The sequence below is a fragment of the Myotis lucifugus genome, unplaced genomic scaffold, assembly GCF_000147115.1.
Source record: "Myotis lucifugus unplaced genomic scaffold, Myoluc2.0 scaffold_139, whole genome shotgun sequence".
NCBI lineage: Eukaryota > Metazoa > Chordata > Mammalia > Chiroptera > Vespertilionidae > Myotis > Myotis lucifugus.
Window position 1 is genome coordinate 1,797,496 of NW_005871187.1, and position 23,648 is coordinate 1,821,143.

The 23,648-nt window shown below is 37.2% G+C and overlaps 1 protein-coding gene across 1 annotated transcript in view; it reads right to left on the reverse strand.

The window, feature by feature from the left end:
* Positions 1–23,648, reverse strand: part of PGR (progesterone receptor) — a 76,723-nt gene that overhangs the window by 24,700 nt on the left and 28,375 nt on the right. The window contains exons 3-4 of the mRNA XM_014460767.2: positions 18,304–18,420; positions 4,173–4,478 (exon numbers count right to left, since the gene is read on the reverse strand). Coding sequence (XP_014316253.1) covers positions 4,173–4,478; positions 18,304–18,420 — 423 coding nt within the window. The remainder of the gene's footprint in view (positions 1–4,172; positions 4,479–18,303; positions 18,421–23,648) is intronic.

Consider the following 23,648-nt stretch of genomic DNA (forward strand, 5'->3'; position numbering starts at 1 on the left):
ATTGCGAGAGGGGATGTCCGACTGCCAGTTAAACAGGTAGACGGACATCCCCCGAGGGGCCTTGGATTGTGAGAGGGTGCAGGCCGGGCTGAGGGACCCCCCCCCCACCCCTGTGCATGAATTTCGTGCACCGTGCCTCTAGTTCAGTGATGGCGAACCTATGACACGTGTGTCAGAGGTGACACGTGAACTCATTTTTTTGGTTAATTTTTCTTTGTTAAATGGCATTTAAATATATAAAATAAATATAAAAATATTAGTCTTTGTTTTACTTTGGTTGCAAATATCAAAAAATTTCTATATGTGACACGGCACCAGAGTTAAGTTAGGGTTTTTCAAAATGCTGACACACTGAGCTCAAAAGGTTCACCATCACTGCTCTAGTTGATAGATAAAAGGATAAAGAAAATGCGGTATATATTTACAATGGAATACTACTCAGCCATAAGAAAAGATGAAATATTGCCATTTGTGTCAATATGGATAGACCTAGGGGTATTATGTTAAGTGAAATAAATCAGAAAGAAAAAGACAGTTATACATGGAATCTAAACAACAAAATAAATGAACAAACAAAACAAAACAAAAACAAACTCATAGATACAGAGAACAAACTGATAGTTGCCAGATAGGAGGTGTGGGGGAATGCTGAAAAATTTGAAAGAGATTAAAAAGTACAAACTGCCAGCTATAAAATAGTCACAGGATGTAAAATATTAAATATGGAATATAGTCAATAATCTATATATAAAAGTCTAATATGTAAAGTGTCCCCTCGGGAGTTTGACTGACCGGGAGTTCGATCGCTTGCTATGATGTGCACTGACCACCAGGGGACTGCATGGAATGAAGGAAGGCCCCGGTTGGCAGCCGGCAGCCGCTAGGGACCCTACCTGTGCACGGATTTCGTGCACTGGGCCTCTGGTATTGTAATAACTATGTATGGTGTCAGATGGGTACTGGTCATATTGTGGTGGTCAGTTCATAAGGTATATAAATGCATAATCATTATGTTGTACACCGGAATTAATATAATGCTGTATGCCAACTACCATTAAAAAATAAAAGAAAAAAAATGTGAGTGACTGGATAAAATAAGTTTTTCGTATGTGCCAAACTGATAACCAGAGGCTAGGGCAGGCGTGGGCAAACTTTTTGACTCGAGGGCCACAATGGGTTCTTAAACTGGACCGGAGGGCCGGAACAAAAGCATGGATGGAGTGTTTGTGTGAACTAATATAAATTCAAAGTAAACATCATTACATAAAAGGGTACGGTCTTTTTTTTTTTTTAGTTTTATTCATTTCAAATGGGCCGGATCCGGCCCGTGGGCCGTAGTTTGCCCACGGCTGGGCTAGGGTGTGCTCTATCAAAATATATTCACACCAGGAGCACAGGCTTCTGCCTTCTCTTTCTCACACCACTGTTCAATTGTTAGGTCTTGCACACAGCAGGTACGCAATAAGCATTTACTGAGTGAATCCAGTAAATACAACCTATACTCTCGTTAAAATCAACTGAAAAGTTTTGAGTAGCTAATGATATCATATTACTTTACATACATATGTCTATCCAAGTCCTTTTACTCTTTTATTAACCATTTTCATTATTCACTAACTGAGTTACTTCCAGAATGCAGGCTATGCAAATATTAAAGATCATGTGGCACACAATACTTTGATAATCTTAATGCTTTCCTTATTGTACAGTTAATGAAAACAGTAATTGTACATGAAATATGGGTGATGCCATCATTCCTAGCTACTTTCACATTTTGCAGCATTAAAAATGTCGCCACCAAATTCAATGTAAAAATTTCCCTCACTCTTATTAAGGGTGTGCAGAGGTTAAAAATCTTGGGCAGATAATAGGGTTTCAACTTAAAAAACTCAGCTTATATCCAAGTTGAATAAAAATATCTTTTAAATTATACCTGGTTATTTTCTTACTTTGCTGATAGCAGAATCTTTTTAAACAATAAAGAACTTCCAAAATACAAACAAAAGAAATATGAGCTATATTAACAAAAATAAAAGAAATCACATTTTCTAAATAACAGAAAAACTGATAAAAGTTAAACATGCATTCAAACACTCATTTTTAAACAGAAAAAGTTAATTCTATTGTAATATTTTTATTTAGTAAAGATCTTTCAAATTTTATAACTATTTTCCTGTAAGTTCTAAACATTTAGAATATTTCTAATAATAAAAAAATTACATGTCCAAGGCCTTTCAGCAAGACTGAAGCTAATAAAAACACGGGCATTTTGATTTTTCTATAAAATTACTTTATCTCCATTAGAAGTAAATTTTATCAACTTTTCTCAACATATATAATTTTAAAAGATATTCAACAACCAGATCTGTTTTTCTCTAAGTTTCATGTAACCTTCAATTTTCAATAACAATTCATTTTTGCATTTCAATCTTTTCAGGTAGACCAGTGACTGAGAAATACTAGATATATTAATAGAGTGCCGGGGAGCGCAATCGGGCTCCTCCTGTCTTTCTCCAAAAGTGCCGGAAGCGCTATCAAAGCTTCGAAATGGCGTCCAGTTCTAAGTCTGCTTTTATTAGTGATGATGATATTGCTAAATATGTCAATGTAGTAAAGGTTTCCTTAAGTTTTTGAATATGTAACTTCATTTACTTACGATTCATAATTTTTTTCCTACACTGCTGTAAAATCAGCAAAAATGCTTTGGCAATTTTAGCATAGTTCCTAGGATATTGGTTGGCACTCAAAGGGTTAAGGCAGATTAGGAAGAAAATATATTTTTTAAAGATTTACTTGGAGACTAAAATAACATAATATGTTTAATTCTTGATCAGGTATCAGAAAAATAAATTAGTCTAAAGGAGTATAAGGATATTATTGGTGTAAAGAGAATGTAATTTAAAAATAGTTCTATTTCTAAGTACGGGATTAACACCTCCACAAAGCAATTGCTACCCACATATTCTCTTGGCTCTGCAGTCTAAGATTTAGCCAAGGGAGAACTGTGTCCTTGTAGTTCTTTCAACCTCTTAGCTCCTGTAAAGTGGTGCTGAGGGAGCAAAAATAGCTTACATAACTGAAATCCTTTCATGATGATATGATTTAAATTCAAATAGTCACCTCCTTGGTTTGGTATAAATCAGAGAAAATAGTGACTGCAGATTCATTTCTTTCTGTGAAAATTATTTATTTATGTTTATGAATTTTGTTTCTCGGTTGCCTGTAGATACCCTGCTGTACTCTGAATACTATTTTGATGTGTTATATAATAGATTCATCTAGTTTTATTTTCAACCAACTGAGCTTGATCAAAATAGGGTTTAGAATGAACTAGACATGTTTAAGAAGATGGTCGATGTGTCTTTCTTTGAACTACTATCATGTCTATGTTGAACATAAATGTATGCAGCTTTTTAACTGTTTGATATATATAATTATTGACTCATTAATAAGAATCAGACTGTTAGCTACATATTTTGTTTCTCCATAGCACATAGTAGGGTCCTAGACAAATAGAACATAATCTAGGATCCTAACTACTTTGAGCTGCTGAAACACATATTATAACCTGCTTTTTACATTATAGGTAATTTACTGCACGGACTTTTATTTAACAACTAGTAGCCCTGCGCATGAATCCGTGCGCCAGTAGCTCGCTGCTGCCCTCCTGTAGCTCTCTGCCCGCTGGCCCCAGCCCCCCCCCCCCCTCCTCCTCCCTCATAGCTTGCTGCCCTCCCCCTCCTGTAGTTCTCCCCCACCCGCTTGTAGCTAGCTGTCCCACCCTCCTGCTGATCTATGATCTAGTCATTATGGGGTTGGTCGTTATGTAACAACCATTTGCATATTACATCTTTATTATATAGGATTGACTAGTATAGTGATGGCGAACCTATGACACGTGTGTCAGAGGTGACACTCGAACTCATTTTTTTGGTTGATTTTTCTTTGTTAAATGGCATTTAAATATATAAAATAAATATCAAAAATATAAGTCTTTGGTTTACTATGGTTGCAAATACCAAAAAATTTCTATATGTGACACGGCACCAGAGTTAAGTTAGGGTTTTTCAAAATGCTGACACGCTGAGCTCAAAAGGTTCGCCATCACTGGACTAGTACAACAAACATAGTAACATTTTTGTTACTTGCTACTATTTGCAAATGATTTTTACCTGGCAGTGCTTTAGACCACTTGACTACTGAAAGAAGTTGTCTCTCGGCTAGTTGATTAAGACTCGTCAGCAAAGAACTGGAGGTATCAGGTTTGGAGTTGTCATGTCCTGCATAGACCACGTCTGGTTCAATGTTCATTAGCAGGTTGATTAGCGAGGGGACCAGCTGTAAGTCTTGACTTGGCGAAAAACTGATTCTCTGGCTTAGGGCTTGGCTTTCATTTGGAATGCCCACCGTCTGCGGGAGCGTGACAGCATCTAGTGCCCTCATAACTCTGACTTTATTGAACTTCTTAAACTTTCGACCTACAGAGGAGAAAAAAAAAAGTTAATGTAAGTAACATATCAATTGAATCTTCCAGCAGAGTATTATTTTTCTTAAGTCTTAGAATCGTAACATTATAGGTTTTAGCACCACTCTAATAAAATAAAATTGAATAAGTAAAACTGGTACTTATTCAGACTGAGATTAAAGAATCAGTGATACCAGCATTAATCGGGTTAGTGCGGTATCCAGGAGGGAGTTACAGAGTTTTGCAGTCAGTAACATATATGAAAAGACAAATGGGTTATAGCAGAGACTAAACTCAATATTGGACAATATTCTGACAGGACTGCCTCCCAAAAGCTAATGCTACAGACTAATTGAAACAGTCTTTCATAGATGTTGAATATTCTTTTGGGTTTTATTCTTTTAAAAATATGCATACAAAGCCTGGCCTGTGGTGCTCAGTGGTTAGAGTGTCGTGGATTCGATTCCGGTTAAGGGCACGTACCAGGATTGTGAGTTCATTTCCAGGCCCCGGGGCATGTGTGGGAGGCAAACAATTGATGTGTCTCTCTAACATCTATATTTCTCTCTCTCTCTGTCTCTCCCTCTTCCTCCCTCCCTTCCACTCTCTCTAAAACATCAATGGAAGAAATATCCTCGGGTGAGGATTAACAACAACAAAAAATGTGCATATACATATGCAAACCTCACAAAATCTTGTATACAATCTTAAGTGGGTTTATAGATTCCTCTAAATGCCTTGAAGCCAACATAGAGATTACTGTGAGATCTAAGAACCCCAAATTAATCATCTCTTTTCTAAATTAGGGAAGAGAAAGTCTCAACCCCATGCTGATCAGGCCACACTCGTATTTCTAGACAATTTTTGGAAATTCCACTTTGATGAATTGTGATGTGTTAGGAAGAAAAAAAGGTCCGATGGTGAGATGAGTGGAAAATTTGTGTCATGAAAAGTGGTTGAAGGGGACCAGGATGTCCAGCTGGGCTGATGCTAGTCCACAGATGCCTTGAGGTGAAATGAATTAGAGAAAGTTCTGGTGATCAGAGGACAGGCTGGATTTCAACCCCCACCTGCTCTATGCCAGGTATAGGCTGCTTAACCGTATGAAGTAGCTGTGCTTGTTATCCAGGAAAAAAAGGATAAGAGAGGCTTGATGACTGTTTGCAACGATCTAAACAGAGGTTGCAATCTGATGGCTCTAATGCCTGATCTGGCCCAGAGGTATATTTTGCTTGGCTCATACAATGTTTTTCAAAGTTATGAAAACATCTCTGAATTGGTTCGATGACAATAATCTGTTAGTGCTGAATTGCAGCTGCTGCTTTTGAATGGCACATGGACACTCCAATATGCCTCAGTTCCTACCACAAACTGGTAGTAAGTAGGCCGTTGGTCAGTTTTCTTCAGTCTTGCTACTCTACTCAATGATGTTACCTGCCTAGTCTCTCTAAGCATCTATTTGCCTTTGTGATTTCTGAGTTCAGGAGTCTCCATAAAGAAAAGGATAACGCTTGCTTTAAAGTTCCCAAGGATTTGAGCATGAAATCAAGGAAGATACAACTAAATGGAATCATAACTGTAGGTGACAGGAGAGCAGATGCCAGTGTCAATAAATGAAAACGATTCAGACGGTTCACAGAGGTCAGTTGGGCTCCCTGGGGAAGGAATGAATCACTAGAGGGAAGGGAAGTAACATTTGGAAAGTATGGGAATTTTAAGAGAAATAAAAGCTGTTAGATCAAGGCAAATAAAAAGTTTAAATAACTATTTTTACTTTGTCCAGGTCCTCTACTATAAACGATTAATTATATCTAATAAATGTCTAGACAAAATTAGAAAAATACACAATTAAAGTCACATTCATGGAGTATTTATTATATCCGGGGAATTTTTTATTTATATCATTGTGCCTCGACAGTGTTGAAACAGTGTTAGTAACTCTATTTGTAGATTGAGAAAATGAAGAGGAAGGAAGATGGCAAGCCCAGTGTTAGATTACAGAGCTGGGAGTTTCAGGAGCAGGCTGCACGCTCATGTGGTGGGACTCCGGAAAAGACCTATAGGCAAGAGCACAAAGGCTGAACTAAACGTTTTTAATGTTCTTCCGATCTTAAAGTACTATGATACACCAATTAAACAAAATGCAGCATTAAACACATATGACCATAACAAAGATACAGAAAGAGCATTTTATAAAATCCAAAATTCGTTTAGAATAAAAAAAAATTTTCTGCAAAATGGGGATACAGGAAACCAAGCTCAACTTAATGAAGGCCAAAATATGACAAACCCATATTGGAGCTAACATCATACTCAATGGTGAAAAGATGAAAGGTTTTTCTTTAAGATCAGGATCAAGACAACAATGTCCACTTTCACTACTTTTATTCAGCATAGTATTGGAAGTCTTAGGCACAGCAATCAGACAAGAAATAAAAAGCATCCAAATTAGGAAGGAAGAAGTAAAACTGGCATCATTTGCAGATGACATGATACTATATATAGAGAGCCCTAAAGATTCTACGAAAAACACTATTAAAACTAATAAATGAATTCAGTAAGTAGCCGAATACAAGATTAATATTCATAAATTGGTTGCATTTTTATACACTAATAAAAAATTATCAGAAAGAGAAATTAAGAAAATAATTACAGTTGCATCAAAAAGAATAAAAAACCTAGGAATAAATTTAAATTTACTCAGCAAACTATAAGACATAGAAGGAAGAAATCAAGGAAGATACAACTAAATGGAATCATAACCATGCTCACAAATAGGAATAATTAACATTATTTAACTGTCATACTACCAAAACAACCTATAAATTCAATGCAATTCCTATCAAAATACCAAAGGCATTTTTCACAGAATTAGAACAAATCCTAAAATTTATATGGAACCACAAAAGACCCTGATAGCCAAAGCAATCTTGACAAAAAAGAATAAAGTTGGAGATATCATGCTACCTGATATCAAACTCTACTACAGGGCTATAATAATCAAAAGAGCATAATACTGACATAAAAACAAACACATAGATCAATGGAACAGAATAGAGAGCTCAGAAATAAACCCAGACCTCTTAGTCAGTTAATCTGTGACAAAGGCTAGTATCTTCAATAAATGGTGTTGGAAAAACTAGCCATAAATCTTAGCAATATCTTTTTTATTTTATTTTTTTCCATCACCATGTATCCCCTCTATGACCACTTCCACCTCCACCCACCTAATCCCTCCCCCCAAATCATCACCCTATTGTCCATGACTTTTCTCTCTCTTTTTTCTTTCTTTTTTGCTCAACCCCTCAACACTCCCCCAACCCCCACAAGAGCTATCTGTAATATCTTTTTGGATATGTTTCTTCAGACAAAGGAAACAAAATAAATAATAAACAAATGAGTCTACATTAAACAAAAAAGTTTTTACACAGTGAAGGAAATCAACAACAAAACAAAAAGACAACCTACTAATGGGAGAAAATATTTGGCAATGATATATCTGATTGGGGTTAATATCCAAAATATATAAGGAACTCATACAATTTAACAGCAAAAAACAAATAAACAACCTGATTTAAAAAAAAATACGGGCAAAGGACCTGAACAGACATTTGTCCAAAGAGGATATACAGATGACCCACAGACATATAAAAGATGCTGCTGATCGATGTTTCTCTCTCATTGATGATTCTAATTCTCTATCCCTCTCGCTTCCTCTCTATAAAAAAAACCAATAAAATATATTTTTCAAAAAAACAAAGAAAAAATTAAAATCTCGGATTTCTCTCCAGTTAGATTATATGCCTAAAGACAATGCTGTTGCATATGGATTTGTGGGAAAGGGGCCCATGCTGCACATTTTCCACATTTTAACAGAATTTTAATGAATATTTGGGAGGCCAAGAGACAGAGTATACACAGTAAAAATCTTACTCTCATCACCTTTTTCACCTTACTTCTCCTACCTCCCATCCTAAGCAACACAAATTCTCCTTTTTGCCTTTGGTGATCAAAATAACAACTTCAGCATGTTCTTGGGGTCATAGCTTTTATCCCAAACAGCTTACCAAAGCACTTCTAGAAATAAAAACAAATAGGACATTCTCCTCTAAGAGAAACAAAACATCGATTGAGTAATAGTTTCAATTATTTGGAAAATTTTTCTACTATGTGGAAATACACACATTTTCTTTCATATTATGTTCCCATGGGAAACATTGTTTGGAAATATAAATATATACAATAACAATATTCAACAACTAATATGTTAGTTGATTTAATTTAACATAGTAAATGATTCTTTAAATTAATTGCAATTCTAAGATATATGCATTTACTTTGCACTGGTTCCTACAAATAATGAAAAAATTTTAGAAGATACAAGAATATGTTTTGCTTTAAAGTCAAACCTTTATTTTGCCAATGATACTGTTTGCATAAATGATGGCAAGACATAAAAGGTATTTTAAGCCACCACTTACTAAACCACAGTGCCCAGCACTGTGCTATATACTTTAGATGTATTATTCCTTTTAACCTTATAATAGCTTTCGTTATATGGTCTTAATAGAAAAAGAAGTAGAGATGTGTAAAAGTTAAGATGTGTGTATGAAGTCCTATGGCTATTAGTGGGAAAGTTGAAATCAAAACCCATTTGTTCTGACTTTATATCCTTACTGGTTATTATAATGCTATACCATCTCTGAAAGAGATGTTTTAATCTTTTTCTAATGTATTTATAACATTTAAATTAAAAAAAAACAACACCACGCTTTTATTGATTTTAAACAGAGAGGGAAGGAGAGGGAGAGGGAGAGAGAGAAACAACAATGTAAGAGAGAAGCACTGATCAGTTGTTTCCCATATGTGCCCCAACCAGGGATTGAACCTGCAACCTGGACTTGTGCCCTGTCTGGGAATTGAACTGACAACCCTTCAGTTCCCTGAACAACAACCAACTGAGCCACACTGGCCAGGGCAACATTTAAATTTTTAAAGTGGAGTTAATGTACTTGATTAAAATTGACCAAAAAATGTTTATAAACTTCTCCTACAGGCAATGTACAAGATTAGGTAATTTATAAATCCCCTTCTCCAGAACACCTAAAAATTATGGGTAAAGCATAAGCAACATCCTTTTAAATACATATCTAAGCTCCTCAAAAGGTCATCAAAATACCCAGGAATCCAAAATGAAGAACCATTCTAACCCCTGACAAAGGGACATGAGAAGGTATCATGTCTATTTTATCCTTGACTCAATATGGAAAAAAGTCTTCTCTGATTGTTCTTAAGTATAGGCCTCCATCATCCAGATGTGTAGTTTGAAATTATTCTACCAGCAAGGTATGGGAAACCTAAATTTAAAGTAAATATGAGAAATGGTCCTTCACTGATGAAATCCCTAAGGTGCCTGGAAAAATAAAATAAAAATTATCTTTGGAGAGAAACTCTCTCAATTAAGACCAGTCAGGTTTCAAAAAAAAATATTAAACTTTGCCAAACATAAGTTTAACATCCAAAATTATAAAGGACACAATGAGTGAGAAGTAGCAGAAACAATAAACAGTGTGCTGGATTTGTTCATACTGACTTGTAAAAAGTTATTAAGTATTCAGAATTTTATATATATATATATTTTTTAAAATATATTTTATTGATTTTTTACAGAGAGGAAGGGAGAGAGATAGAGAGTTAGAAACATCGATGAGAGAGAAACATCGACCAGCTGCCTCCTGCACATCTCCCACTGGGGATGTGCCCGCAACCCAGGTACATGCCCTTGACCGGAATCGAACCTGGGACCTTTCAGTCCGCAGGCCGACGCTCTATCCACTGAGCCAAACCGGTTTCGGCAGAATTTTATATATATTTTTTTCCAGAAATTTTTAAAACCAGTTGTTAAACCATTGGTAACCTGAAATTTATATAAGAGAATATTTACACCACAATCATTGGGAAATGATATAAATAAACAATACCCTTTTTAAAAATTTTATTTTATACCTACCACAACACCACAATGCCACACCTAGATCCTTAATTATGGGATTTTGGAATTACTGAATACAAATATTTGTAATAAGTATGTTTATAATTATTAAAGATGTATGATAAAGAATAAAAATAAGAAAGGGAATGACTAATAAAAAGTAATAGACAAATTTACAAAAGAACCAAGTAGGATGTCTTTTAAAAATACCATCACTAGAGTGAACTGGAAGAAAGAACAGACTAAATTACACAGAATACAACACAGACAGGTAATATGGGTAATATTAAACAGGACAAAGAGATATGGAAGATAAATGGGCTAACCTAATACTGTCTCATAAGTCTTCTGGAGGCAGAAAGAGACAATGAGAGGGAAACAATATTTGAAGACTACTGGGGTGGTTTTGATCCTCCTGGTATCTATGAAAAATACAATCTCAGATTTAAAAAATCATGATTTCCAAGTAGAAATAAAACTAAATTTATAACCGGTTACATTTAGTAAAATTGGAGAACTAAGTCTAAAAACATTTTACACAAATATAAGGAAAATATTGCCTTAAAAAAAACAACTATTAGATCTACAGGAGAGTTCTTAAAAAAAAAAAAAAAAAAAGATACAAGCCAGAAGATAGATATGGAGAAAAAAAGTCAATCTGAAATTTTATGATCAGCAAAATCATGATTGAAAAATTAGGTTGAAATAAAGGTATTTTCAGTGAAAAAAATGAGTTTATCATTAAAAAAATATCCACAGAAGGAACTTATAAAACAATTTATTTTAAAAATAAGGAAATGAAATAAAGGGTTGAGATGAAAAAAATTGAGCAAACAAATAAGTAAACACGTAGATAAAGCTATTACACTGAATAAAATAATAATGATTACTAATCAGAATAAGTGTTCTGAAATGAGTGCTGTTTACTTTGCCATGGCCTTTCTGCTGTTTATTTTTACTTCTGGAAAAATGTGTTTATGTTTGGTGACATAAGGTGTTCATGTTACCTGTTGTGTAGAGGCAAAGGGAAAATATTATGTTGGATATTAAAATGTAAGTCTTATGGCAGCCAGAAGGCTTTCTGGGAATCAGATGAGGAAATAGAGGGTAGAGATCAGCAGGTAATTAAGGAATGGGGCAAATCCTTTGACATGAGGTTCATAATAAGAATCACTGCAGTTGGGGTAGATTTACAGGCAATTATCCCAACATTAGCTGTCAGAAATTATGTCCAGTTACATGTTATTACTTTGAATTAGCAAAAGAAAGATGTAGCTGGGATTAGTCCATTGGGACCATGCTCTGATAAACCCTATAGCAGTAGCTTTAAGCAACAAAGTAAGAAAGAATATTCTAAAGAATAGCCCTATTCTGTTTGTGTGGGATGGCATTTAGGGCGGACAATCAGACAGTGAGCAGAAGACATTATTTGTCTGGCTGGAGGCTTCAATGCAGTGACCTGGGGAGCAGTGTGAGGGGTACTATCTCTGGGGGGTGCTGATTCAAAGGGATTGGGTAGAAAAGGAGATGCTCATGAGAAGAAGACTGTGAGACATCTAAAGAGGTAGGTGGCAGGCAACACTCACAGCAATTCCTGCATTAAAGAGAGAGCAGATAATTCAGTTTTTGTAGTAATTAAAGGCAGAAACTAAGCTTGTACTCCCCCAAAAAGGTACTGTTGAGTGTCCCAAATCAAGAGTTTTTGAATCCTTCAGAAAAGGAATTGAGGCTTTATTGGCTTCAAGTATAAGAGGAGAAAAAATACACAAAACTTTACTATATACTAGTAACCTTACTTTGTAGCCCAAAAAATTACTCTCTTTGCTAAGAGAATTGGGGGTGAATCTAGATGTAGGAGGGGGAAGGAGGGAAACTGGATTTCTAACATAACCTTTTACAATTGGAGGATAACGCTCTCTACCAAAATAAAATAAAATAAACAAACCTATAAAAATAGTCTCCAGCTTTTAAAAAAAAATGTCAGCAAACATAACTATGCACTTAATCATTCCTTTATGTAGAAAGCTACTTATTTTTGAAAGAGCTAGTTACCTTTATGATAGCTTAGCATTTCTACCACAAATACAAAACACAGAGCTGTATTCATTAAAAAAAAATGTGAGTCATTACATAAAAAATGTTTTTAAAGGAAAGAAGTTAGAAGTGGGGCATTTAATTAGAAGATATATTGCCATCTTCCAGGGTGTAACTATCTTTCCTGCTCAAGTATTATATAGCCATAAACAAAATGCAAAAGTTCACTGTGACCTGGTGAAGGTAAGGGAAGTGATTCATTAAAAACAAGAATCATATGCAACGAAGAGGCCAAATAACTCAGACATAATTCTTATAATAAGAAAGTAGCTGTTGAAGCCCATGAAGAGCAAATTGCAAAATCTACATTGTGGCATCAAAAAACATTGATATTTTGACCTCTGATATTCTACCATAGTTTTTTATTAAATCTTTAAAATGATTTTTAGTGTTTTCTCCTCTTTCATCTTTTGCTACTCACATGATTTCTATATCAGAAATGAGAAATCTCAAGAAGGAGTGATAAACAGGAAGGGAGGAAAAGGGAGGGGTGGGGGGAGGGAATAGGACCTGGGCTCCATTTTCAGTAGTAAGCAATTATTATTTCAGAGAAATTCTTCTAATTATGGAAGAGTCCAACCATGAGAAACCCTGATTATCATTTCCAGAAAGGCTTTCATTCTCAGTAGACCACAAATCTACCCCCACACACCCCACTCCAGAAATTTAGTACAGGACTAACAATTAGAATCTAATCCTATGAACTGACGACCTTCTTCCTGGTTTACCAGAACTGGACTAGTCTTTTGCCACTGACTCTCCCAGGCAGAACAATAGCAGGACCGTGGCATATCAGAGTGTTTTGCCAGCTTCTTTGCAATAAACCTCTGTGAAAATCTACTTATGAAATAAATGCCCCATATTTATATTTCTCAGTTTGTGATGCTGATCACAAGATAAAACTAGAATTGAATCCATTTAACTTTCATATAAGCCTGAAATAGAGTAAGGGCTTTTATTTTTTTATTGCAGAATTATCCCTCAAAAGATACTGCATTATATACTAGTCCTTATGAGCCATCTATATTTCGAATGCCCTAAATTATTTTCAATGACCATATGTTGTTTGGAGAAGACAAGTTTACCTGAAATAACTTCTATCAGTGCTAGTTTGTAAAGTTTGTACAGATTATCTGATGGGGAGAAAAAAAAAGAGGCAAAGAAATTTGTTATATATCTAATCCTAGGGGTAAGAACTTGTGTTTTTACGTGTTAGATGCTATTGTGAATAATCCTTTTAAGCATTACTTTAAAAGAATAATTCAGAGAGTCTAGAAAAGACAATTTTGAAGAAATATAACTTAGGGAGAATTTGTATAAATTTATATTATTTCAGATAGTGTGGTAGTGTTGCAGGGGTATACAATGGAGGAGAAGATTACAACAACTTCACTATACAACTCATATTCTGTAGCCCAAAAAGTTATAGAGAATAGAGAAACCATGAAGGGAAGCAAACCTATGGAAATTTGACATATAACAGAGGTGGCACTACAAATTCCAGTGGAATTTGTAATTAATGTATTGTTAGAAAAATATCACAGATACTATTCATATTTTTAGTAAGAAAATACGAAATTAAGCATCACAACATGTAATATAATTTGATAGTAGTGATTATGTCTCATTTACTTGTAAACAGACTTATGTTGGGGATAGAGACTGAACATTTTACTTAGATAGGAGTGCACTACCAAAATTTTAAGACCATTGTGTCAATAAATGTATTGTGGCAACTGGTTATTCATATGGAAAATAAAATAAAGTTATATTCCTGCCTCTCTACATCAAAAACAACAACACTTGTAGACAGGTTAAGGACATTGATGTGAAAAACTTAAGCCTTTAGATGATTTTTTTGTAGATTATCTGTATGATTTCAGGTAGAAAAGGATATAAAGGGAGACTATTGACATGTGTGATTATATAAAAATTAGAAAAAGACATCATAAGCAAGGTAAAAAGTCAAGACATAGACTACATGTAACTGACAAAGAATCAGTATGGAGTATATAGTAAGTTGTATGAATCACAAGAAAAAGGACAACCCAGTTGAAAATAGCTAATGAATATGAACAACCAATTCATGGAAGAGGACATCCCTCTGGCAGTCGGACATCTCTCTCACAATCTGGGACTGCTGGCTCCTAACCACTTGCCTGCCTGCCTTATCGCCCCTAACCCCTCTGCCTGCCTGCCTGATCACCCCTAACTGCCTCTGCCTGACTGATTGCCCCTAACCACTCTGCCTGCCTTATGCCCCTAACTGCTTACCTGCCTGCCTGATTGCCCCTAACCACTGGCCTGCCTGCCTGATCGCCCCTAACCATTCTGCCTGCCTGCCTGATCGCCCGCTAACTGCTTGCCTGCCTGCCTGATCAACCCTAACCACTCTGCCTTCCTGCCTGATCGCCCCTAACTGCTTGCCTGCCTGCCTGATCACCCCTAACTGCTCGCTTGCCTGCCTGATCACTCCTAACCGCCTCTGCCTCAATCCTCGCTGCTGCAACTTCGTCTGGAAGGACATCTGGAAGGTCGGTTGGCTGTCTGCTCCAATTAGCATATTATGCTTTTATTATTATAGATAATACTGTATTACCTAAAGATTCATACACATGAGTTACAAGTATGAAGATATCAAACAGTAATTTAGTAAAGTGATCTGTGAGGGAGAAATGAATCTAATGGGTTCAGGAAAGAACATACCAGAAGCTTCAAAATGTTTGTAACATCTTATTCTTTATAAAATAACAATTTTAAAAATATAAAAAATAATCTGATATTAAAAATTGAGCGACAGAGACATCGGTGTTTATTTTAAAAATATTTTTAGTGCCGAAACCGGTTTGGCTCAGTGGATAGAGCGTCGGCCTGCGGACTGAAGGGTCCCAGGTTCGATTCCGGTCAAGGGCATGTACCTGGGTTGCGGGCACATCCCCAGTAGAGAGTGTGCAGGAGGCAGCTGATCGATGTTTCTCTCTCATCAATGTTTCTAGCTCTCTATCTCTCTCCCTTCCTCTCTGTTAAAAATCAATAAAATATATTTTTTTAAAAAAATATTTTTAGTAGGCTTAATATATTTTCTAATAATGTAGCAAATTGTTATATTATGGAGAATCAAAAATAGTACCTATTATAGGGCAAATATTAAAACTTTTATATTATGTGAATGGGTATTTTTGGTTTAGGTGAGATTTACATTAATTCAAAAAATGCTACAAATCAAACATCTTAGACAAAATGATGAACTCTAAAGAATAATTAGCAGCTCTACTGAAGCAAGGGCCCTGCTGCCAACGGTTTGTAAAATTAGTTTGAACAAAATGTTCATGAAATGCAATACTTCTAAATCAATAGATCTTTATATTTGTGTCTAATGAAACTAACATATTAATATGTTAAATACTGTATAATTACACATTTGACTATTTCGTCTACATCCCCAGAAATTTAGGTATTCATTTTGGCCAGAACATGTTTGTATCTTTTAATGGGAAAAATGGGGGTTTGCCTATGGTCCAATTACCCTAGGAAAGTATTATCTCAATTTTAATTATTGATAGTGTTCCATCTCATTCTCGGCAGTGTCCTGGTTGGGTGACTAATTTTATGGTCACCCCCATAAAAGGTGGTTCATTGACTGAAGTAAATTATGCAAGAGGAGAAATATTCATAAGATTTCAGGAGAACTGGGCTTCAGGATGGCAACACGGGACCTTGGGAAAGTGATGGGAAAACAACAAAACTAAGCACAGAATGACTGGACAGAGATAACTAATTGCTCATATTTCTGACTATTTCCCATTCTGATCTCCGAGGATGGGGCTGTTTAGCTCTGAGTTAAACTCAGCCCTACAATGGAACCAGTTCTGCCCTTACGAGGAAGAAGAAAACTGAAGTCAATTAATACAGCTTTGCACTAAGGAGGTCTTGCTGGTGATGCTGCTCAGATGTTACTTTAGGCCACACCCCTAATGAAATCCTTCCCTTTCATCCCAGTTCTGAGTTTTCTCTGAAGCTCTCTTCTTCTTGTAACTCTATTTCTTACGGTTTGTCTTGTTTCTGACTGGAACCCGAGTCTCTTCTAAATGAACCCCAGGTTATCCGTGACTATGTGTTTCATCATTTTACTTTGCTCATTTTTAATCACTTTTCCATTATAACAGTAGGACGATTAAAACAAATGCAATCATGGAATGGAAGCTACCTCAAGGGATAGCACCCTTCCTCAAAGTGGAAAGCACTATTTGAGACCACTTCCCCTTTTCCTTCTCCAATTACTCTTTCTGTGTCCTAAATACTGTAAATTCCTTTCTCCTTTTCCACTTATAAACTTTCTACTCATTCTTTGAGAATCTCCTCTCTGAAGCTTTTGCCTACTCCCTCAGATAGATTTAATTTTTTCCTTTTTCTATTTGCTAGCAATGTGTGGTACTTCCCTTAAGTCACTTTTCTGTTGGGTAATTATTTTATTATGGATCAGGCTGTACCACATTCAAGGGCAGCAGGGACAGAACTAAGCAGGTACTTAACACTAAAAAAATATTGGCACTAATACACTCTTTTCCAGAAGGTAACACCAACCATTCATAGTACATTAGCTGTGTTTAGGGGGTATATTGAATATATATTTAAAGTTATATTTAAACTGTGTTTTAGAAAATTTATAGCTACCACATGAAACTTGGAATTGCAGAAACATTGCTTAGGAAATAGCTAAGTGAAATAAATACTATATTAATAAAAAACGTTTTCAGGGGTGACTCCCCTCCCTGATATTCTCTATTAACTCATCCTGCTTACCTTTTTCCACAGCATCTATTATCCTTTGACATATTTATTTATTGCTCCTCCTCCCCTCTGCCCCTCTACCCCGAATGCAGGCACCACAAGGCCAGGGATTTGGTCCATTTGGTTTGCTGCTATACTCCAGAACTTAAATCAGCACCTGGTAAGTATAAGGGCTCAACATACAGTTACATGAAGAGAATAGGGAGGGGTTGATGGGGAGTGAGAGGGATGGAGATTAATGTTCTGAATTCACAGACTCAGCTTTTGGTCTGGAAGGGGCTTTAGTGCTCTCATTTTTGGAGGCTGATGCCCAGAACAGGTTGGTGACTTACTCAAGGTCATGCAGGCAATAAATGCAGTGCCAAGACTCCAACTCATATTACACTTAATGTGTTTGCAATATATATACACACATATGTATAGATATGTGTATATATGTATATATATACACACACATATGTATACATATGTGTATATATATATGTATATATATATTTTTTTAAAAATATATTTTATTGATTTTTTTCCAGGGAGTGGAAGGAAGAGGGATAGAGACATAGAATCGTCCATAATGAGAGAGGAACATCTTCTATTCGCTGCTTCCCGCACGCCCCCAACAGGGGATCAAGCCCACAACCTGGGCACATGCCCTGACTGGGAATCAAACCAGTGGCCTCTTGGTTCCTGGCTTGATGCTCAAACTCTTAGCTACACCGGCCAGGCCATAACATATATTTATAAGCAATATAGACAAATAGAGGTTTATTACTTATCATAACAGACCTTAATATGCTGGGAATCTATACAGTTAATAGGATAGTATTGGTTGCTTCATTCAGACAACAATAATCAAGATAGAAAAGCAAAGAAGAACAAAGATGAATGAGAAAATTCAAATTTTCTGACCCACATTTGTATAGTGTACATATCAGTATACTGTTGATGAAAACATCAACATTACCTCCAAGGACCATGCCGGCCTGACAGCACTTTCTAAGGCGACATGCTGGGCAGTTTTTCCTGCGGATTTTATCAACGATGCAGTCATTTCTTCCAGCACATAAATAATTATGCTGTCCTAAAATAGAAAAAGGTAAAAATTATTTACAATGTCTAAAGAGCAATGGAAACTTTCTGCAATGACAACTGGAAAAGAAGATAAGTACACATCAGCAAGTGCATGGCTGTCTTAGCCAGCCTCTTGCTTAGCATCACTGAACATGGGTAATGCTCCATGCCTGCTCCGGACTTTACCTGTGCCTGCAGGAGCCTCACTGAGGTGAGCACAGCTTAGAAATACATTTCATGGCTCTTTAAAAATCTTTTCTTCAAGATTTGTGTATCATCAGAATGCCCTTAGACCTGGCATTTCAAGTTGCTGATAAGCATTAGTTATATAAAACAACCAAACTCTAGTAAACTCCCCCCCGCCATTTTTTTCCTAAGATCTAAACATTCAAGGACACAGATTCAGACTAAAAAAATAAATAAGTCTTTAGACTAATTTTGTATAAACCTATGTTTAATTCTATTGAAAAATCCTGGAGCTAGCTCACTTTTAAAGGGTCTAATGATTATGAATAGCGTGCAAAGAATGTCACTAATTGTAATGACTTTGTCACCTGGTTTATTTTGGCCAAAGTTTAGAAAACAAGGTGAATAGAAATAATGATAAAGGGAGAACAATTTAAAACAATGAGAAGTACTCAATGAAGGAGAGGACAGAAAAATTATAGAAGAAATATGGATACGTGACCCTGGGATCCTTTTATGTCAGGGAAACTATTTTAACCTCCAAAAGGTCCACAATATGAATTTAATATCCAACAATGATGATTTTCTAAATCAAGAACATGTGTTCTATTTAATGAGGCATAGAACAATCTAATTTAGATTGAACAAATATGAAAAAAAAACTTGTTAGCTTAGACATGTAAATATTAACTAACTGGAAAATTTACTTCTTTGGCACTCCTTATTTTCCGACAAATTCCTATAAAACAGACGTGAGTATTTTAATAACATCAGCTTACTTACACTTCTTAAATGTGAAAAATAAATTTTTAATATTAAGGGATTTTCCTATAGTATTTTATATTAGTTGACATTAAAATCAGATTCACTTTTCTGGCTGAAGTTTGTAGTAAAAGAACACGGAGGTACCTTAAACATGTGCTTAATCAAGAGAGGGACAGGATATGCTCAAATGGCAAAATGCAAAAGGACACGTCTATGAGACAGCCAATAACAAAATGGTTCTGGGTATGGGCATTTTTGGCAAAGAACAAGTGGTCTTTTCTTAAAAAGATATTCTTCCACGAAATTATGTTCACATATCACACACATACTATTTTATTCTCTATATTAGGAATCCTGAGCTGTGCTGAGAGATTTAAAGAAGCTGACAACTCCAGAATTACAAATTTTTAAGGGAACTTACAGACAGAAGCAGTTTTGGGCAACAGCAAGATGGTACAACTCGCTGAAAAGCCCATGGGGCTTGTTGTAAAGAGCCAAGTGGCACGTGCTAACACAGGTGGTTTGAGCCACATATTACGTACTTATTAAGAGCTGAATAAACCAAAGCAGTAAAGGACTTAATGGCCTCACTTACCAATGTAAGAATAATCCCTTTAGGTGATACAGACCCACCCCTTCCAGGGTGAACTGGCAGTCAGCTTGCTTTATAAGATGGCTTGGGTCATGTTAAGTACCAAGAATTCTTTCTTTCTCTCCTTCCCTCCTTCCCTCCCTCCCTCACTCCCTCACTCCCTCCTTCCCTCCCTCCCTCCCTCCCCCTTCTTCCTTCCTTCCTTCCTTCCTTCCTTCCTTACATACTTACTTCCGTACTTCCTTACTTCCTTCTGTCCTCAATCTATATCTATCTATCTATCTATCTATCTATCTATCTATCTGTCTATCTATCATCTATCTATCTATCTATCTATCTATCTATCATCTGTCATTCATCTAAACTGGTTTCTCACCAGAGGAGAGAACAGAAGATAGGAAAACAATATTTTCCATCATATATAAACAACAAACTTAAACAAACAGTGCTCATGGGTATAATTATTGTTTGAAAGCATACTGTCCTATTATCTGCCCCTAAGTCACACATACCCAGAAAAAGAGCCTGAAATCTCGACAGCTGGAATGCTGCAGACTTGTCTCATTTCTGCTTCTTAAATGATTTTTAACAGTACCTCCTTCTCCAATGCCTCAGAGAAAGAGTGCACCTTTACCAGGGCTCTTAGTTTCTGTACTCGAAACCATTCTTTCCTGCCTGCTTTCAAATCTCCCCCATCAATTTCCCCTATTCTCTTTGAAAATATTTCTGTCTCTCCCTGTGCAGTGATGTCCTCAAGTTTTTCATTCCAAAAATTCCAGGAGAGAGAGAGAGAGAGAGAGAGAGAGAGAGACAGAGACAGAGAGACAGAGAAAGGAGTTCTGTCTCATTCTAAATTCTCCCGGACTCTATCCCTCTCTTTGTCATCTAAGTTGTTGAAAAAGTCATCTTCATTTGACTTTCTAATTACCCAACCTTCTTTACTCCTCAGCATACTGTAATTTGGTTTATAAAGTGGCCACTCTTCACTGTCCTTAAAACATGGCTTAACATCATCAAAGATTTCTTCATTCCTAAATACTGTGGATTTTTTCTTGACATTCCATATAACTTGCCACTGGCAGTTTCTCTCCCCACCTGACCCTTCCTGTTTTGGAGGGTTGAGGGGGAGGGCAGGACTCTTATGACTCTTCATCTGTCTTTCCAACAGTCCCTTCTAAGTTCCCTTTGCCAATCCTCTTCCTTTGCCTCTCCTTTATATGTTGTATTCCACTCTATACACTATGTAGGTAGTTTCATCATCTTCTCATGGCTCTAAAGTCTCATCCTAAGCTCTGACCATCTCTCTGCAGGTAGGTCAAATTCAGTATATACAAAAAAGATTGTAGCAATGACCTGGTTACATTTTTTATTTAATAAATTGTATCAGAAGCATTTTGTACCCAATTAAGGAAATTCAAAACAGAAAATTATCTACAATCTCATTAGCATGCCACTATTTTCGTTTTCATGTTTCCTTCCAATCTATCTGTACAGGGTACATAATTCTATTTTTTAATAATTGATAAGTGAATGTACAGTTTCACAAAATCCCATTCATTCAACAAGTTTTTATTGTTTGTCAAATATGTCCCAACACTGTTTTTTTTTAAAATAATCCCTTTCATCTACTTGAAATGCCATTACAATTGCTGATACTGCCTATTGAAAATGCCCCGAAGTAAAGAATACCATAGCAGCAATAAATGCTGCATCCAGACTGTCATGTCTAACATTTTCATCTAAAAGACGCCAGGGTGGAGAGCAGAGTGGTGCAGCCGAAGCATGCTGGGCCCATAAAAGACGCCAGGGTGGCCCTAACCGGTTTGGCTCAGTGGGTAGAGCGTTGGCCTGTGGACTGAAAGGTCCCAGGTTTGATTCCGGTCAAGGGCATGTACCTTGGTTGCAGGCACATCCCCAGTAGTGGGTGTGCAGGAAGCAGCTGATCAATGTGTCTCTCTCATCGATGTTTCTAACTCTCTATCCCTCTCTCTTCCTCTCTGTAAAAAATCAATAAAATATATTTTTTTAAAAATAAATAAAAGTAGCCAGGGTGTATGGTAACTGGGAACATGAGCCCCTTCCCATGCCCAACTCCTCCTTCACCCTGTGGAAATATAGTGAAGGCCACCTATAAGCAGACTGGGAGACCTCGGCAGTGACTCAGTCTAAGAAAGGCCAAAGAGGAACTGCTTCTAGATGTGAACTTGGATTGTAAATGGCCAGTGTTTTGATCTTACACAGCTTGCTCATGGGTAATCTGCCTCCCACCCCCCTACTGGCCCTGTTTTACTGTTTTCTGTACTCTATAAAACCTTGTCTTGGGAAAGTCTGGCTGGCAGCAAAACAATAGCACTGGCCAGCAGCCCCTAATGTCACCCATTAGCAGGCCAGATGAGACTTAGCCGGACAACTTCACTGACAGCAGCCAGTGCGGCATTAAACTTCACTGGTCGGCCACCACCAGACAGCACCTAAGTCCTAATCCTGAGGTTTTCTGGGACCTCAGCACTTTGCATAAGACAGGGCTCCTTGGGGACATGGCTGGAACTAGAAATGGACAAGTTGAGCTCGGGTTACTTTGTTGTGCTAGAATTTGGTGTTATTGAGAGCTTATAAAATTGTCTGAGACACAGTGACCAAAGATAAGACAATTTGAACATGAAAAATAATTTAGTTTAAGTGATTAAAACACACTGAGTATATAAAAAACCACAAGTACATATAATATGTAAGAAAAAAAAAGGAGAAACAGATTAAAAATGGCGGCAGAGTAGGAGGATGCTGCATGGTCATGCTCCCAGGAACAAGCTGGAATTACAACTGAAATACGAGAAGGCTTCCTGAATAATCAACGAAAAACTCACAGGAGAGAACCCTGATACCCAAGGACCGAAGGTGGAGCCGGCATAGAGACTGGTAGGAGGGGCAGAGACGTGACCCACAGAGGGGAACTGAAGTCCCAGAGAGATATCTCAGCTGGTGGTGGGGGGGTGGGGGGGGAGGTGCCACTGAGAATTCTGGGATCTAATCTCGGAGCTGGGCTCCCCAGCAGAGAGCACCAAACTGAGGAAGGTATCCACATAGCATCAAGCTGTGGAAAGCAGTGGGGTGCTGTCTGCCAGGGAGTTGCAGCTGAAAGTTCAGGCACCCTCTTAAAGGGCCAAGGCACAAACATTCCCTGTGGAGCCACCCACCTTGTGCTCTGGCAGAGGGAGGGTGAAGTGGACTGGAGCTGTGAGAGCAGAAGCCAGCACTGGGGACTTGGGGGACAGAGCTCAGAAGGCAGACACCCCAAGTCTCCTCAGCTCAGTCATTCCCTCACAGCCACAAAGACATCTGCCTTGCCTGGGGGATAGACATCTGCCTTGCCTGGGGAGAAGATAGTTGACACACCCTATTGGAAAACACCTTGCCCTGAGGCCGCTTAAGAGATTAAAAGTAACAATTCGGAGGAGTAGCAGCTGCTTGTGTAGCCCGCCCCCATCCAAGGAACAGCAGCCTCCTGATCACCACACTCTCTGTCTGAGGAACAGCAGCTGTGTGTGAAGTCTCCCCCCACCAGCCAGAGGAGCCACCACAACTGTGAACAGCACCCACCAGAGGAGCTGCTACCAACTGAGGAGCAGCTGCTACCACAACCGCCCGAGGAGCAACTGCAGCCCGAGGAGCCACTGCCACCCAAGGAGCAGCCACTG